Here is an 18,688-nt window from a genome sequence, read left to right on the forward strand (position 1 = left end):
AGAATGCAAGCCTCTAGGCCTATTAGAGCCCATCTTGGAGTTGTCCTATTCCAAGGTGAGGAAGCTTGGATATTTTTCCATTAGCTTCTTCCCATCAGTGGTTGAGGTCTGCTCCTATGAGCATTCACTTCAGGTCTGCTTAGGGGGCATACATGGGTCAAGCATGTTCTGTACCCATGCAGAGATCTATGGGTACTTGCAAGAAAACTTCAACCGCCTGTAGATACTACAGGAACCCTGATAGGCATTAGCCTTAACTGCATGCTGAAGTCTGTTGTCAGTCAGTTGGATGTCTACTGTTTGCCTCAGGACTTGCAAATACATGACTTGTTCTCATGGTTCAGATATGAAATATTCCCCCTACCCCCCACTCCAGTCCCCCAAAGACTCTCATGTTAAAGGCTTGTTCCCCAGCTCCAGTCACTATTGAGAGCACATTGAATCATAAGGGATTCACACATCAATCAGTTCATAGCTGAATGAGCTCTTAGATGGTGGGGCCCTACGTAGAGGAAGTAGGACAGTGGGAGTGTGTTTTTGAAGGGTATATGTTGTCTTCAGGCTCTTACTCTCTTGTGCTCTGCTTCCTGACTGCTGTGAAATGAAGTTTTCTCAGTCCTGTCCTTCCCCTACCATGTTTCTGCCTGGCCAGAGGCCTAAAAGCAGTAGAACCAACTGACCATGGCCTGAAACCCCAGAAGCCATGAGCCAAATAAACCTTCCTCCTTCCAGTGACAGAAAACCAACTAATACATCTACAGAATTCAACTCAAAGTTTCTGAGATATAAATTATGTTCAGACCCAAGTTGGCAGGGTTCTTTTACTTACAAGCATGGAACTCAACTCCAGCTAGCTTAGATTAAAAGGGGACTTGAATGGCTTATGGAAAAAAAAAAATCCTAAAAGGGTTACGGTATAGCTGGTTTCAGGGATGCACTAGCTCATTTGAGAGGGCAGAGACCTGGGTTACCTGCGGTTTCTCTATGTCCCCTCTGGAGAGGAACAGACCCTGTTTCTTAGACACCTCTGTGGAAATCTTCAGACTGGAAATTACTGGTTTTGCTTGGGTCAAATATGGACTCCCTGCCCCTCATTCTGGAGGGGAAAGTCTTGGAAGTGTATGCCCAATCCTATTTCCCTCACATGGTGAGGGCAGGGAGTAGAGCACAGTTCATCTAAAGAAGGGTGAGGCTCTTGGGATAATGGAAGGCTGCTGGATAGACAAACACGTCCTCTCAGAAGTAAACAGTGGCCTCACAGATTATCTGCTGAAGAAAAGGTCAAAATGTGATCCTATGCTTAAAAAGCACTTTATTATAGAGCTAAAAAAGGGAATGAAAGGGAAATGAAGTCATCATGCATTTTATTAGGAACAAAGGAGCACTAGTGCCCACTGTCCCTTAGGTCATAAACGGGCATTTTTAACAAACACCAGTGTTGCAGAGAACACAGCAGAAGAAAGGTAGCCCAGGGAAGCTCATTCTGGAAAATTCTAGGGTCCTCTCTGTCAATCTCTTCAGGCACTGAATGGGGGCTTGTCCTCTCTATGGCATGTGATCACCGGCTCCAAGGTAGGGAATGATAGCCACCACATCTCTAATTTTGAACCTTAATTCTTCTGACAGGTAGTTGCTTCAAAAATTCAAAGATTAAATTAGGGAACAAGCTTTACAAGAAACAAAAACAAGGCTCACAGTTGCAAAGGAATAATTAGGCCACCCCCTCTCTACTGGGATAGGGCAAAGGAAAACAAGCCCCTGGAGGGGACTCTGGTTAGGGAACCAGCTGCTTCAAGGTCAGACTAGGATCCCAAGTCCAGGCCCACCACCTCCTCCAGCCTTCGCTGTCCCGGCAGTCACCTGCTTCCTTAGCACACTAGCTCCGCAGCAGATCGGCAAGCAGGATAAGGGGGCCACGACTCTTTGTCCCCTTTGTCGCCTGCCTGGCGCTGGAGCCCCCACTCCAGGCCGTTTGGATTCCACCTGGGAAAGAGCGACCCGAGGCCGCAGATCCCCGCACGTTGACGGGCACAACAGCTGCAGGTTGCAGAAGCGTCCCGCCCACTCCGGGCGCGCGGCTGGGGACGCCGCCCCTCTGCTGGCTCCGGGAGCGCGGAGGGCGAGCGGCAGGCGCAGGTAGAGCTCGGCGCGGCCGGGGAGACGGCTCCTCGGTGGGATGGGGAGACGCGGAGCCCGCCTCCTGGTGCTGCTCGCCGCCTGCCTGGGGCTCTGCGGGCCGCGCGGGTTGCTCGGAGGTACGCGCTTCAACTTCCCTTCCCGACTCGGCCGGCAGGGGAGGTTGGGCGGCGGTACGGCGAGCGCGGTGCAGGCCGCGGGAAAGTCGGGCCGGGCCGCCCTCAGCGACCCCGGGCGGGTTCCAGAGCTGGGCGGCCGCGGAGGACAAGGGCTCGGCCCGGCCCGGCTTTGCCGAGGCCCAGCTTGCAGCGCCCACCCCGGGGCCTGCACTCCGGCACTTGGAGTTTTAAAGTCGGCCGTCTGACCGGCAGAAGGACCCACTCTCGAGGCTTCCCTTCCGAGCCCTTTTAGTTCTGCCCCTTCCCCAGCCCAGGAGTTACTTGGCTGCTTGTACCCGAAGGGAGGGGCGCTGGGGATCTTCTCCTCTTGGGGATTCCTGGCCTTTTCCTTAAATCCCACCATAAAGGAGCTTAACATTCTGAGCCCAAATCGGGAGAAGTGCTTTATATTTCCATGGCATTTTTCAGACCTTCCAGATTACTAAGAACATAATCAGATATTTTACATGCTTGAGCACCTATACTTACCACACACCTACCTTCCTCTCCCCCCTCCTTCCGCTTTCCCCTTCTTTTTTTTTTTTTTTTTTTTTTTTTTTTTTTTTTTTTTTTTTTTAAAAGGGGTTCCCCCGCCAACTGGAACTCACTTTGTAGAGCTGGCCAATACACAGAGATCCACCTGCCTCTGCACCACGCCCAGCCCCTTCTCCTTTTTTTAATGTAAGAGAAATTCAAAATCACAGGCATTGCATGGCTGTGGTTTTCGGATTAAATTCTGAAGCGTTAACTTCATTCTCTGCGTGGCCAAAATAACATTGTTGCTGACAATTGCATGATGAACTGTTTGGCAGCTTTAGATTAATGCTCCAGGGGCAATCCAGGGTCCAGGAGACTCCTCACTGGTCCCCTTGCTCAGGTGGTGGGGAGGCTGGTTGCTAATGGTCTGTTCCTTCTTCATCTTCCTCATTTCCAAGCTCCTCGACTGCCCCTCTTCTGCCTGATCATGCCTGGTACCCAGGGTGGATGGGACAAGGGCCTGAAGGCCTGGGGCTGCTGCGACTGTGGTTTTTAAGGGGGAGGTGTACTTGAAGATCCGGGAGATCCCAAAAGGCAGTGAATGGCCTTTGACAGACGGTGGTGTTGGGTTGAGAGCCAGTAATACAGTTTCGGGTGATGTGGAGCCCATGACTTAGAGGTCAGCTGGACTAGGGCTTCAAATCCCAGTGATGTCTTCCATTTGCACAAGTTACTTCTCTGGGTCTTGATTTTGCCTCTGTAAATTTGCAATGATAACTTCTTCAGAGAGGCTTAACTAAAACACAAAGTGAGATTGTTTAGCAGCCTAAGGACACTCAATAAATACTAATTTCCATCTTTTCCTATTCATTATTCTCCATTCCTCCCCATCCATGCAATTAAGGCTGGTAAGAGACAAAAGGTGTATATTCTGTTAGGGGTGAAGAATGCGACTTAAGGTGCTTAATTGGATAAAGAATTCCACAGCATATAATTTACCATATATGTTCTTCAGCAGCAGCTATGACAGGATGCCAAATATTACATGCCAAAATCTATGTCGTGATGCTTGGAAGAGTATTTTCTTGAGTAGCCACATATGTAAATTGATTTGAATTTCTGGTTTTTTTTTTTCTTGGTCCTTGTCTCCGTGTACAATTCAACAATTCAATTCAGGCTGTTTTCTTGATTGACCTAATTGCCCAAAGTTTAGGTGAGCTCTGTTCTTAGTCTTTGAAGGACACAGGGTGATGTATAGATCAGCCTGGTCAGCCACCACAGTAGGTGAAAGTGTGTTTACTTACAGTGAGATAACTGGTGAACCTAGTCAAACCAGGTGAGCCCACTGCATGTGTTGTTAAGTGAATGTTAAGTAAAGCAAGGGATACCATACCATGGTCAGCCTTCCATACTGTAGAGTTCCCTGTCTTCCTTTGGGAGGCTTGTGCTCCAAGAGGCAAGGCTGCAGCTGCCTCACATGCCAATCAAAAACAGAACTTTAATCAGTTTGTAAATGAGAGATGAAAAAATAGACACTAAATTATTCTTTTAAAAAATATTTGTTTTTATTTTATGTGTATGAATATATTGTCTGCATGTATGTGAGTGCACTCCTCTTTTGCAATCCCCATGGAGGTCAGAAGAGGGTGTTGGAGTTCTTGGAACTGGAGTTACTCAGACAGTTGTTAGCCGCCATATGGAGTGCTAGGAACCAAACCCTGGTCCTCTACCAGAGCAGCCAGTGCTCTTGACTGCTGAGCCATCTCTCCAGCCCCCAAAAGACACTAAGTGCTTTTTATTTTGTTTTTGATAACTGCCTCAGAAGTCCCAATATTTTCTATTTAATTGATTTTTTGTGAATTTCATTCAATATATCTTGATTATATTTAGACCCCCTCTCCCCTGTCTGCACCCCTCACATAGAGTTCCCATTGGATTATATGAATTCTGTCATATATGTTAAGGCCTATTGAGTCAAGTTTGTGTCCCCAATTGTTCCTCAGTGTGAGTCCATCCACTGGAGCCTGATCAACCTATCTAGTGTGACTTCCTTAAAAACAACTCTGCCTTTCCCATTAGTCTTTGGTTACCAATAGTTCCTCAGCTAAGGTTAGGATATCTTACCCATTTCCCTACTTCTATGCTGGGTTGTCTGATTGGAACTTGCATGGGTCTTGTGCATACTGTCACCATTGCTGAAAGTTCATATGAGCAAGTTCCCAGCTGCCTGAAAAACTCTTGTGGTTTCTTTCTGGTCTCTACTACCCCAGGCTTTTTAAGTCTTTCTGCCCCATCTTCCTCAATGGTCCCTGAACCCTGGGTGGCAGAGCACTCTGCCATCTCTTATTCTGTGTACTTTGGTCAGTTGTGGCTTTCTGGGTTAATCACCATCTGTTGCATGAAGAAGCTTTACTGGTGAGAGTTGAGGGATACATTAATATTTTTTGCCCTCTGTTCTGCTATGTTCCCTAAGCCTTAGGGGTAGAAATTTCATAATAGATGTGTCAGTTCTGGGTATCTCACAGATACTTATTCTCTGCATTTGACCAGTTCTTGAACTCTGCAATAGTCTCCATTGGTTGCTTTTTTGATGGGTGGTGAAAGTACACTTGTCAGTAAATATAAGGATACATATTCAGAATACAGTAGAAAATTACATTAGTTTAAGACTGTGACAAAAGTAGGGTTTTACCTAGGATCTGTGATCTCTCCAGCTGTGTGTATTAGGTTATGTTCACAGTACTACACGAGTTCCCTCCTATTGAGCAGGCCTTATGTCCAATTAGACAGCTGTTGATTATCACCAATGCAGGGGTCTCTCCCTCTCTTCATGGGTCATTGGCCACTGGTCCACGAGGGCAGGGGGAGCAGAAGCGACGAACGGAGTCAGGACGGCCAGTGAGCACTGATGGAAGAAAGCCCTTCCGGGGAGGCAGTTTCCACGACGCAGTGAAACAGAAACAGCTCTAGATGCAGTGATTCAGTAAAAACAGCTCCAGACTCAGTGAAACAGCTCCGTTTATTCAGTGGGAGAACTAGAGAAATTATAGTGTGGAGGCAGTAGCCAAAGCCTCAGCTGATAGGTGCTCATAGTATGCTTTATTTACATGTGGCAGTGGGCTCCTATGTCCGACTATCAGGCAATGCCTGATTATCATATAGAAAAAACCTGGGGGTAGTTTTTACTCCAGGTAACTGTGCCAAAGGTCATGTTCCAAATAAGGTCAGGCATCCATGCTTGGTGGCAGGTAAGCCAGGAAGAGAGCAGGAGGCCCCCTGCTGAAAAGGGGAGTCCTTCCATTTGGCACCGAGCCCCTTAGGGCTATCCGGACATGGAGAACTACAACCCTAACAGCAGGGTTTCCCAACAACCAAGACTAAAGTGCCACTACTGTACTAATAGAGATAGTTTTCTGGGCTAGTCATTGTGTTTTTTAGGCTTTACAGTGGGTGGGACCATTGACTGGTTTTCTTCCTTGGCAGTTTGCATAGTATCCTGTGATATACTAAGAGAGCTAGTCTTTAGGAAGGAGGCTTCCAGGTCAATTCCAGCTCAATTGCTCCAAGTCCTGTGTCTGGTGTATGTTCTGTCTTTAACAATAGAGTCTTACCTTTAAGTTCTGGGAGGCAATCAAGGGCTGTGGCAATAGCCTGTATTATTTTGGGAGGCTCTTGGATTACCCTGACCAACAACTTGAAGGATGATTTCTTCTGCCTGGTACTGTTTTTTTGTTATATTGCCTTCAGCCATACATATGCACTGGTATATACTTTTTAATGTGTATTTTCAGTAGGCTTTTGAACTAATGTATTTCCCTCAGGTTTTTCATACCATCTAAGCATTATTTATCTCTCTTTTGTCTCCCCTTGTATAACCCTCCCTCCCCAGTTAAAGTCCCCACTCTCTGGAGCTCCTCTTCCCCTTTACCATCATGGGTTCTTTCCATTTTCCTGCCACCTACGGTTACATCAGGATATATACTCACATCTAAGAATTTGGAGCTAAGATCCACAAATGAGAAAGAACACACATTGCTTGTTTTTCTGAGTTTGTGTTACTTCACTTAGTAGAACAACTTCTAGGTATGTCCTTCTACCTGCAAATTTCACGATTTCATTTTTCTTTACTGTTGAGTAGAAATCCATTGTGTAAATGTACCAGATTTTCATTATCCATTCATCAGTTAAGGGACATTTAGGTTGTTTCCAATTCCTAGCTACTGTGCAAAGAGCAGCAACAAACATGACTGTGCAAATATCTGTGCAGTAGGATGTGGAGTGGTATAACTGGATCATAGAGTAGATTTATTTTTAGTTTTTAAAGAGTTCTTCAGACTGATTTCCAGTGGTTGCACCAGTTTGCAATCCCACCAACAGTGGGTGAGCACTCTCCTTTCCCCGCATCCTCCACAGCATTTGGTATCATTTGTTCTCTTGTTAAGCCATTCTGACTGGGGTAAGATGAAATCTTAAAAGTTTTGATTTGCATTTCCCTGATTACTAAGGATGTTGAAACCCTTTAAAGGTATTTCTTAGCCATTTTTATTTATTCTTTTGAGTGCTCTCTGTTCAGATACATAGCCCATTTTTAAATTGGATCATTTTTTTTCTTTTTTAGTTCTTTGTATATTCTGAATATTAGTCCTCCATCAGATGTATATAGCTAGTGAAGATTTTCTCCCACACTGTGGAGGAATCTTCGCTCAATTGATTATTTCCTTTGCTGTACAGAAGCTTTTTGGTTTAATGAAGTCCCATATGTCAATTACTGACCTTAATTCCTGAGCAGCCGAAGTCTGATTTAGAAAGTCCTTTCCTGCACCTATATCTTGTAGGGTACTACCTATGTTTTCTTCTAACAACTTCAGTGGTTTAGATTTCACATTGTGTTTTGTGACCCATTTGGAGTTGACTTTTGTATAAGGTGATAGCTATAGGTCTAATTTTTATTCTTCTATACATGGAGATCCAGTTTTCCAGCACTGTTTGTTAAAGATGCTGTGATGTCTTTTATCCAGTGTGTGTTCTTGGCTCCTTTATCAAATATTAGGTGCCTGAAATTGTGTGCACTCATGTTTGGATCTTTTGTTTTGTTCCATTGATATACATGTCTGTTTTGGGGACAGTATCATGTGTTTTTTTGTTTTTGTTTTTGTTTTTTTTTTTTCCTACTATAATTCTGCGAGAGATCTGGCATTGATCTTTGTGCTCAGGATTGCTTTGGCTATCAGTGGTCTTATTTGATTCCATATGAATTTTACAAATTTACCTTTTGCTTTTGATAGGATGGTCATTTTCACAATATTAATTCTGCTAATCCATGAGCATGGGAAGTCTTTCTCCTCTGTCTTCTTCAATCTCTTCAAAGATTTAAAGTTTTTATTGTAGATGTCTTTAATGACATTGGTTAGGTTTATTCCTGGAGATTTTTTTTGAGGCTGTGTGAATGAGAGTGTTTCTATGAACTCTTTCTCTGATTGCTTGTTATTGGTATATAGAAAGGCTACTGATTTTTGTAAATTGATTTTGTATCCTGCCAGTTTGCTGAAAGTGTTGATCATGTCTACAAGTTCCTTGGTGGAATTTGGGGATCTCTTTGGTATAATAACATATCATCTGCAAATAGGGATAACTTGACCTCTTCTTTTCCATTTAGCACCCCTTTAATTTCACTCTCTTGTCTTACTGCTATAGCTAGAGTTTCAAGTACTATATGGAAAAGGAGTGGGGATAGTGGGCAGCCTTGTCTGGTTCCTGATTTTAATGGGAATGCTTCCAATTTTTTTTTCCATTTAGAATGATGTTGGCTGTGGGTTTGCTGTATATAGCCTGAATTATGTTGAGGTATGTTCCTTCCAGTTCAGTTCCCTCTTGGACTTTTATCATAAATCCATATTAGATTTTATCAAAGGCCTTTTCTGCATCTATTGAGATGATCATGTGATTTTTGACTTTCAGTTCATTTATATTATTTATTGCATTTATTGACATGTATATTGAACCATCACTGTGTCTCTGGAATAAAGCTGACTTGATCATTTCTATCCTCTGTTAGTTCTTTGAATTGTTTGTGTGTTCTTTAAAATCATTGAATTTTTTTGATCACGTTTATGATTGTTCTTTTAAATTTTGTGTCCTGAGGTTCTTCTGGACAGTTCTCATTGTAGAACACTTACATGGGACTAATGGGATTTGGTGGAGACATGCTGTCTCGGTTTTTCACATTATTTCTATTTTTGCATTGTGATCTGGGCATATGAATTTCTTTTGTTGGTTGTGTGCCTGATATGAAATTCTAGCCTGCCTTTGTTTAGTTGAAGTTTGGTTTTATTTTTAGTGTTCATATAACTTCATTGCTTTCTGATCAGGTATAACTAGTTAGTTGGTCTGTGCTTCAGGTTCTCACTTTTTATTTATTTTTTATTAGAGGGACTGGTTGGTTCCAGGCCAGCTAGTTGAGAGCTCTCCAGTAGGGAGAAGGGGCCTAGCTTTAAGGCAGCCAAGATGTGCTTGTTCTAACTAGCTAAGCCATGCAGATGTGATCCCTGGAGCAGTAGGAATGGCACTGGTTCCTAGCAGGGGATGGTGACCTTGTGGTTGGCATCTGGCTGCTCATAAGAGTAGTTGGGCAGAGGCAGGGGGAAGGGACCTAGGCCCAAGGAGAAGCAATGGGAACAGGGTGGTTCTAACTAGCTAAGCAGAGTAGATATGAGCCCTGGAGATGAGCACCCTAATATTTTCTTTTGGCTCTGCAGTGACTCTCTAGGCACCCCTTTTACAATTGGTGCCCCAAAGCTATGGTGTACAAATCCAGATTATTTCAGCAGCTGATGTGGTGGCAGGTGACAGAGTGCTGGAGCCTCATGATTTGAGTGCCCATAGCTGACAATGACTGCAGTGCTGTGGGGGTAAAGGAATCCTAGGGTGCCTGACCTGACTGTTCTATAAAATCTGGTTTCTATTATTTTTCTTTTAGGCTCCTTACCAACACTACTGCATCACTGACTTGTTGGGTTGTTTGTTTGAAACAAGGTCTCCTGTAGCTGCAGCTGGCCTGGAACTAGTTACATAGATCAGGCTGGCCCTGATCTCAGAAATATGAGTGCTGGGGTTAAAGGCACCATCACCTCCTACTGTTAGTGACTTTTGTATTCCTATCACTTAGTCCAGTAATCCACAAATAGTAAGTGCTTCATATAGTTGACTAAATGACAGAATACCTCTAAAGAGTGCAGTAGGTGGGAAAATGACTTTGGAAGACATTCATAGATTTGTGACAATGTTGTTGGAATTGCATATTGATTTCACAGATATAATTCAACTTGGAATTTGAGATGGAGTGATTAGCCTGGACCATGAGGATGGCCCCTAAATGTAATCACAAGGATTTTATGACAGGGAGACAGGAAGGATAGGCTCAGAACAGGAGAAATGAGAAGGGAAGCAGAGGTCAGAGTGGCTGGGGTTGGGTTGTAGGGTGGGTATGTCACAAGACAAGACATGCAGATGGCCTTTAGGAGCTGGAAAAGGCAAGGGCAGAGTTTTCTCCCAGAGGTTCCAGAAGGAAGGCAGCCCTGGAACATGATGTTGGCTCAGTAAGACCCATTTCAAATATTTGTGTTGTTTGAAATCCTTAAATTTGCAGTAATTTGTTATAATGGCAATAGGAAACTTGGCCAGGGAGTTTGTGTTCCAGTGAAAGATAGATTACGGTCATAGAGCTCTGGCAAAGGCAGATGGCAGGTGCCGTCACATAAGAAGGAGGAGTTAGAAGAGCTCTGGAGATTTGGGGAAGGCTCTGGCTCTGTTGGGGAGGTAGTCTGGCTCCAGCACTGACATCCATGTCTGAAGCTGAAGCCTTGAAGACCCTGCAGGGCAGCAAATGCCACACAAGGAACATGAAGGGCAGGGCTTGGGCCCTGAACTACAGATGTAGGAGTTGGCTGCTGGACTGAGCATCAGGACTGCTTCACTGCCTATTCCAGGAAGAATTACTTGCATCAGAAACTAGGAATAGCATTCCCTAGGACAGGTCAGTACAGGAATCTTCCACTGAGAGGAGGTAAGGACTGGTAGCTGCTGGTTTTGTCTTGGTGACTTGAGGAACTAGCCCTGAGCAATTGCACAGAGGCTACTATTTGGATGAATGAAGAATTGAGAGCCTGTTGGGTTGTGGTCTGCAAAGAGTCAAAAGTCCAGAGCAATAGATTGCTGAACTTGCCTCAACTTGGAAACCCAACCTCATCTTCTCAGTGCTCCTGAACCTGCTGTCATCTGCTTTCTGCCAACAGTGTCAGCAACACATTTAGCATAGGGATGAGGTGGCAGAGTTGCCCTACACAGCTCACTGAGCATTTAGTCAACCTCCTACCCTGCTGCTATGGAGCAAATCTCTTAGTTCATTGACTTTCTACTCTGACTTAAATTTAATGGAACAGAGTTTTGTGGCAGAGACATTTAGAATTATCCCTACTGACACTGACTTTCAAAAAATAAAGGAGGTCAGATCTTTCATAACATGTAGGATGTATATGCTAAGTTACTTCTTGTAAGTTTTCTTTTTCCTCACAGGTACTAAAGTTAGTCTCTTGAATAACCATTTAGCTTCAACTTGATATGTATACAATGTCCACACCGTAGTAAAACACTTAGAGAATGGATTTTCAGGGAAAAATAAGGCTTTTTTCCCCAAGTGATTTACTAAACTCAAGTTATATAGTATGAGTAAGAGCTGTTTTCTAGTTCAGGAATCCTCTAAAACTTAAGCTTGGGACTTCCTGTAATGCTGATATGTTAGCAGAGAGCTTTTGTGTTTGTTATTTCTGATTTTAATTTTAAAGACAAATTTCTATACCCATGATGTCTGTGGAATACATTTAGAAGAGCATCAATATTTAAATCATGGAATATAACATTATCCAAAATATTAAATTATAGAAAGCTAATTCTAATTTGCAGTGAAAGGAAATAGTTTTGAAATAATTTTTGAGGCAATTCCCTAGTTACTTTCTACCCTACCCTTGTTTTACCCTCATACAACCACCAGACTCATATTTTTGAAACACAAAACTGGTCTCTCTGTAATGGAAAGCTTTTTAATGTTTCCCACCTCCATAACAGACAGCCCTCTGCCCATGGGGATCATGGGGATCCAGCTAGTCAGTCATTCATTTGCTCTCCAAACTTGTATGTGTATCAGCAACCCAAGGTATAATCAAACCCTTCTCCTTCTAGGTTCCTGTCTCAAATAAGTAGCAACCAAACCCCAAATCTGAAAGTTGATCTGGGTTGCCCCTTGCCTCTCCCTTCTCTCTACCCTAACAGTCTCACTTTTTAACCATCTGTATTAGTTTGTTTCTTCATTGCTGTGACAAAACATTCTCACCACTACCAACTTGGGGAGGAAAGGGTTTATTTATCTTACATCTCCCAGTTCACAGTTCATCAGGGAGCCCAAGGTAGGAACTCAGGGCAGGAATCTGGAGGCAGGAGCTGGAGCACAGGCCATGGAGGATCACTGCTTACTGGCTTGCTCCCCTGGCCCCTGCTCAGCCTGCGTTCTTATGCAACACAGGTCCACCTGCCCAGGGTTGGCACCACCCACAGTGGGCTGGGCCCTCCCACATCACTCAGCAATCAAGATGCCCCTGAGACATGGCCACAGGCCAGTCCAATGAAGGAAATTCCCCAAATGAGGCTCCCTCAACTCAGGTGTTGTCAAGTTGATGCTAAAGCTATCCAGCACACCATCTCTTGAGCCACTTACCTATCCTCTGTTTTCTTGGTTCCCCTTGAAGTCTGTGGTTCAGCTACTGTCATCTTCTAAGTTATAATCTGAGACTGTCATTTCCCTGGTTGATCCCTTTCTAATCCTCTTTCGATGGAGTCCAAATTCATTAACCTGGTTCCCAAAGCCTGCATTTCCTTCTTGCTTGCTTTCTTTTTTAACTTTTAAAAAATTTTATTGAGAATTTTATACATGCATATAAGGTGTTTTGATCAAATCCATGCCCACTCCCTCCCCTCCAACACTTTCCGTATCTCCCCATCACTTTTTCCTGAACAACTTCGTGTACTTTTTTTTTTTTTTTAAGGAGCTTTTTGCTACTCTAACATTCTTCCCTCTGAAGAGGTAAACCCTCCTAAAATCTTTTAGGGATTAGATAAGAGCTCCCAAATTCTTTTGACATTTTTGGCCTTTGGAACAGAGTCTGTTGCTAAGAGGCCCAAGGACATTTTGATTTTTAGCCAAGAAACAGTATTTTTGGGGGGTCTTTTTTCCCTAACTGCCTTGCTAGTTCCTACCTCCTATTCTTATCACACCATCTGATGAAGAGGTTACCCAAATTGCCAATAGGGAATCAGGATGCAGACCACTCTGGCTTCTTCCATGCTGAACAGGGACACAGGGTGATGCAATTGGGGTACCCCTTCAGTGAGTCTACCCAAAAGACTCCCAAAGTGCATAACTTGTAACTGTAGGGAGAAAAGAAAGCCCTTGACTGGTGCCTAGGAGATGTGAAGGAGAAGTAAATTTAAGAGTAGTTATCATTACAAGTTCTAGACAGGGAACCAGAAAAAAGTCAAAACGGCAAATTTCAAATGTTCATATCAGAGGCCGTTGGGATTTATTGACAAGGGCTTCCAAAAGCATCCCTCCATTGGGTTCCTCCTCATTTTTCTTTTGTCTGCCAAGGCTGGACTCGAGAGTGATGGACTCACGATTTGTTTTCAGGCACTTTGATGCTGTTGGAGTGGCTAGAATCGGTGTAAGTTCCCTCACAAAGGCTTCTAGATAGGGGAGGAAAACAAATTTAGCCATCATTTTAGAATAGTAGTGGATTGTCTCCCTTAACTACAGGTGGGCACTATGGTATTGTAGACCAAGATTTGAATTCTTACATCTGAGCAGCAAGCACTTTGTGATTAGAAACAAAATCATCAATGAGAAATAATTGTCTAAATAACATTTTATATGGCCTTAAGTCTAATATCTGGGAAGTGTAATCCCTGAATGCTTAAAGAAATATACTGATCACTTTAATCTTTGCTTATACTTTCCTTTTGAGTGCTTAAGAACATACAGTTGGTCCAAACAAGCCAATTTATTTTTACTCTTAAGGTCATTTGAGGATCTGTTCCTCGGGGTTTGGGAGGAGCCCCTGGCTCCTTTCTTTTACCAGCTCCGTCTATGTGAAGATCAGTCAAGGTCCCACTTGACTGTGGCTGGCTTTACTTGGAAGCATGGAGGAAATGTTTCCTCTATGTTGACCCTCCTCTTTGTAGATTGGACACTGGTTCAAGTCCATCTGGTGGAGTCTCCATGGCTTCCTTGAACAAGAAGACAGGTGACTCAACAGTTACAGGACATTTTGAGAGATACTGCATAGTCCCCTGGAACTTAGTCAACCTTGGAGGTCAAGGTGCAAAAACTGTCCTTTAAGTCCCTCTGACCAGGCTAGTATAGCCAAGGCCTGCATTTCTTTAGTAGTCTAATGTGTCCTGAGCACGAGGAATTAAGCAGTGGTTGGACTAATGAAGATTTTGATATTTAAATCTTACCGTTCCATTTTGAGTGGTGTACTAATGGGGCTAGATAATATCCAGTGACATAGGCCAAAAAAACAGATTTATGATAATGGCCATTAAAGGAGTAGCCAGCCAGTTCATTTTTGAAGGTGATTTAGGTGAGAGAAGGCCTTCGAAATGTAAAAGGCAGCCCCTTCCCACTGTTGGCCCTGTCACCCTTCAGGGGGCTGCAGCCTCAACTGCAGCTGTTCTCTCCTATCTGTGCTTAACCAGATAGGACCTTCAATCCCTGTGTTGTCACCTCTCTTCTTTCCTAGTTTTCTCCCTCCTCTCCTCCCACTCCATCCCCCAGGTCTTCCCAGAAGTCATCCCTTTGCCTGAAACCCCTGTACTCTATGGCTTTTAACCAGAGTGCTTTGGCTATGATCTGCTTTTCCCGGTTAACAAGTGACTATGATCACTTGATTAGCAGTTGTGGTTTGAATGTGAAATTTCTACCATAAGCTCACATGTTTGATCCCCAGCTGGTGGTGTCGTTTGGGAATGTTGTGGAACCTTTAGGAGGTGGAGCCTCACTGGAGGAAGTGGGTCACTGGGGACAGGCCTTGAGGCTTTGTAGCCTGGTCCAACTTCCTGTTCACCCTCTGCTTTTGTGGATGCAGGTGACCAGCCAGCCTCCTGTTCCTGCCATCTGCCTGGTGCCATGCCTTTTTTGCCACAATGGGCTGTATCCTTGTGGAACTGTAAGTCAAAATAAACCCTTTCTTCTTGTAGTTGTTCTTGTCAGGGTATTTTATCACAGCCCCAGCAAAGTAACCAAGAGAGTTCTCTGTGTTCACCTTTGAATCCTCAGTACCAAAGAAAACCCTTGGGCTCATTTGTGAAGCTAGGAGAGATACCTTTTCTTCCCTCCCTTATTCCCCAGCTTTCTTCAAACTAGCTCCCATTTTTACTAACTTCTCAGCATCACTCAGGGTGCTCTTCTTTGGGGGTACATTTTCACTCTGAAAGACAGCAAGCTCTTTAATTAGGTCTATACCTTCTATTCCTAACAATACTTAGCACATGTGGGGTGCTCAGTAAATAATAAGCCAAACCAGAGCCAAAACAATGTCAAACCAAAATCAAACAAAGAACTAGAGAGAAACTAGAATGAAAATCAATCCTAAGGTAAATATGGTACATCTTCTCACAGGATTTGCAGACCAATAAAAATATTTTGAGAGATGAGAGTTCTGGAACACTGTATTTTAGCTACCATAGTAGCAAATGCTGACTTGCATTGAGCATTTTCAATTTATTTCAGCACGTAGGAACAGGACAACATCTTGGGTTTCTGGCCAACCTGATAAATGCACTGATACTGAAATCATATCCTTTGCTTCATCAGAGGTCTAGTCTCCTTTTCTTTTCCAGGAACCAATTTCACTTGCTTTCCTGTTTGTTCTCCATTTCTATTTTGAGATGCTTGTGAGGGGTACAAAAGATCCGGCAACTTGGAGGTGTGTGAGAACATGAAGTGACTTCAGGCTGTCAAACCAGAAGTTTTAAAGCCACGTCCTTGTTTTCCCCCAGAGGTAATGGAAATTTCTGACCACCATCTGAGTCTGAAATTGATTTAGTGTCAGAGAGGTAAAACATGTGAAAATAAAGGGATGTTGTTTATGAATGTTATTTAGTCATTCTCAACAGTAGATCTTATGATTTAGAAAACATTTCCTCGTTTTAAACACTTAACAATACAGCTTCCAAGCCTGTCAAAAGTTGGGATGTTGGGAGCATTCGGTAATGCGAAGACCAGGAGAATAAACACAATTAAATAGTTGGTTTAAAATTGCTTGCTTCATCTTTGATGATGTTAGTTCTATATTCTAGTCTTGAGTTTACTTATTAATGGCTGATTTATCTATTTGTTGAGATTGACTGACTCTTAAAAAAAATTTGTCCAACATGTGTTAGTTGTATATGAAAGGTTTCAACAGATAGATACAGTGTGCACTGATCAAATCCAGCTTTCTTTTACCCTCCCTCCTCTCAGCTCCTAGTAATCACTTTTCTACAGTCAGGATGACTTAAAAAAAAAAAAAGACTTTCACATATGAGGGAGAACATGTGATACTTACCTTTCTTTGGCTTATTTTGCTAACATAATGTCTCTTAGCTTCATCCATTTTGCTGCAAAGGGTAGGATTTCATTTATGGCTGAATAATATTCAATTATATATAAACATTATCTATCAGTTATCTGTCAATCTCTGCATAATTTATTTATCTAATTTTATTTGTCTATTCATCTATTTATGGGCACCTAGATGATTCATCTTAGCAATTTTGGATAGTGCTGCAGTAAATATGGGCATGTAGGTGGCTCTTTGGTTCTTTGGTTCCCCCCTTTGGATATATGCTTAGAAATAGGATGGCTGGTTCTTATCATAGATATATTTTAGTTTTTTTGAGGAATCTTCATATTGGTTCTATTGTATTAGTTTACATTCCTATTAACTATGTATGAAACTTCCTTTATCTCTACATACAGAATTGATTATTTTTTGATAATAGTCATTCTAACTTGTGTGAAATGATATCTCATTATAGTTTTGAGTTGCATTTTTCTAGTGGCTAATGATATTGAACATTTTTTTCATGAACCTGTCGGCCATGTGTGTTTCTCCTTTTGAGAGGTGTCTATTTAGATCATTTCCCCACTTTTAATAGGATTGCTTGTTTCTTTTATTGTTGAGCTTTTTGAGTTTCTTGTGTATTCTGGATGTCAGTTCTTTATTAGATGAATAGTTGGCAAATATTTTTTTATCTTTCTGTAAGTTACCCCTTCTTTGTTGATTGTTTCCTTTGCTATCAGAAGGTTTTTAGGTTGACATAATGGACATTTTTTCTTTTGTTCCTGTGCTTTTGGAGTCCTTTCTAAAACATTATTACCTTTATCAATGTTTTTAGCTCTTTCCCTTCTTTCTTCCAGTAGTTCAGATTTTCAGGTTTTACATTGAGGACTTTGATCATTTTGAATTGATATTTTTTTTAAAACTGGATGAGAGATAAGGGTCATTTCAACTTTCCACATACAGATACTCAGTTTTCCCAGTACCATGCATCAAAGATACTGTTTCTCTAATGTATGCTTTTGGTGCTTTTTTTTGAGAACAAGTCTATTTCTAGAATGTCTGCTATGTTCCACTGATCTTTGTGTTTGCTTGTATGCCAATACCATACTGTTTGTTTACTGTGGTTCTGGAGTATGCCTTGAAATCAAGTATTGGGTTGCTTCTAGCTTTTAGGTTTTTTTGAAGATTATTTTGACTCTTTAGAGTCTTTGGTGTTTTATAAAAAGTTTAGGATTGCTTTTTCCTAGCTCTGTGAAGAATATCATTGGTATTTTGATGGTCATTGCCTGAATCTGTGAATTGTTTTGGGTAGTATAGACATTTTAATTAATAATATGAACTGTTTCAATTCATGATCATTCATGATCATGGGAGACCTTTCTTTTTTTGCATATCTTCTTTACATTTGTTCATCAATGTTTCCTAATTTTTCTTACAGAGGTTTTTCATTGCCTTGGTTAAATTTATTCCTAGGTATTTTACTTTATTTTTTTGGTTATCTTTTTAAAAAACAACTTTTGCTTCATTGATCTTTTGTATGTTCTTTTAGAGTCTATCTTATTTCTTCTCTGATCTTTGTTATTTCTTTCCTTCACTAATTTGAAGTTTGGTTGCGCTTGCTGCTCTAGGTCCTTGAGATGTCTTAGGTTGCATGTTTGACACATTTCATTATTTAAAATGGGCATTTATCGCTATAGACTCCCTCTTCCCTCTGTTTTTGCTGTTTCTGGTAAGTTTTGGTAGATTATATTTCCATTCATACTTGTTTTAAAAAAGTTTAAAATTTTTTCCCTTTTGATTTTTTTAATGATCCATGGTTTGTTCTGAAGCATGTTGTTAGGTCTCCATGAATTTGCACATATTCTGAGGTTTTCTTGTTAATTTCTAGTGATTTAAGAAGATACATGATGTAATTTTGACCTTTTGGTGTTTGTTGAAATGTGTTTTGAGCCTGATACCTCATCTATTCAAGAGAGTTCCATGTACTGAAGAAAAAAAGGTATATTTAGTTGTTGGATGAAATGTTCTATAATGACTACTAACATCATTTGATCGAGAGCATAGTCTAAATGTTTATTGATTTTTCTGTCCAGATGATGTGTCCATTAGTAAAGTATTGAGGTCTCCCGTTGGTTGTATTGGATCCTATCTCTCCTTTTAGATCTAATAATGATTGTTTTATAGACGTCAGTTCTCCTGCATTGGGTACATAATCACTCACAATTGTTACATATTCTTTTTAAATATTAATATTACATTTATTTATAT

At 41.9% G+C, this 18,688-nt stretch overlaps 1 protein-coding gene across 4 annotated transcripts in view; it reads left to right on the top strand.

Moving 5' to 3' along the window:
• The first annotated feature begins 2,114 nt into the window (after nucleotides 1-2,114).
• LOC103739936 (chondroitin sulfate proteoglycan 4-like) overlaps nucleotides 2,115-18,688 on the top strand; it is an 83,860-nt gene continuing 67,286 nt past the window's right edge. The window contains exons 1-3 of one of the 4 annotated variants that reach the window (XM_029567061.1): nucleotides 2,115-2,136; nucleotides 14,963-15,043; nucleotides 15,765-15,877. Coding sequence is in view for 1 of the 4 variants with exons in the window: in XM_029567059.1 (XP_029422919.1) it covers nucleotides 2,177-2,255 (79 nt within the window). In the remaining 3 variants the exon portion in view is untranslated. Of the gene's footprint in view, nucleotides 2,256-14,962; nucleotides 15,044-15,764; nucleotides 15,878-18,688 lie in introns of all 4 variants that reach the window. The other 3 variants (XM_029567060.1, XM_029567062.1, XM_029567059.1) reach the window with 3 other exon arrangements.

This window comes from Nannospalax galili, unplaced genomic scaffold (assembly GCF_000622305.1).
Source record: "Nannospalax galili isolate Female #2095 unplaced genomic scaffold, S.galili_v1.0 scaffold339, whole genome shotgun sequence".
Lineage (NCBI taxonomy): Eukaryota > Metazoa > Chordata > Mammalia > Rodentia > Spalacidae > Nannospalax > Nannospalax galili.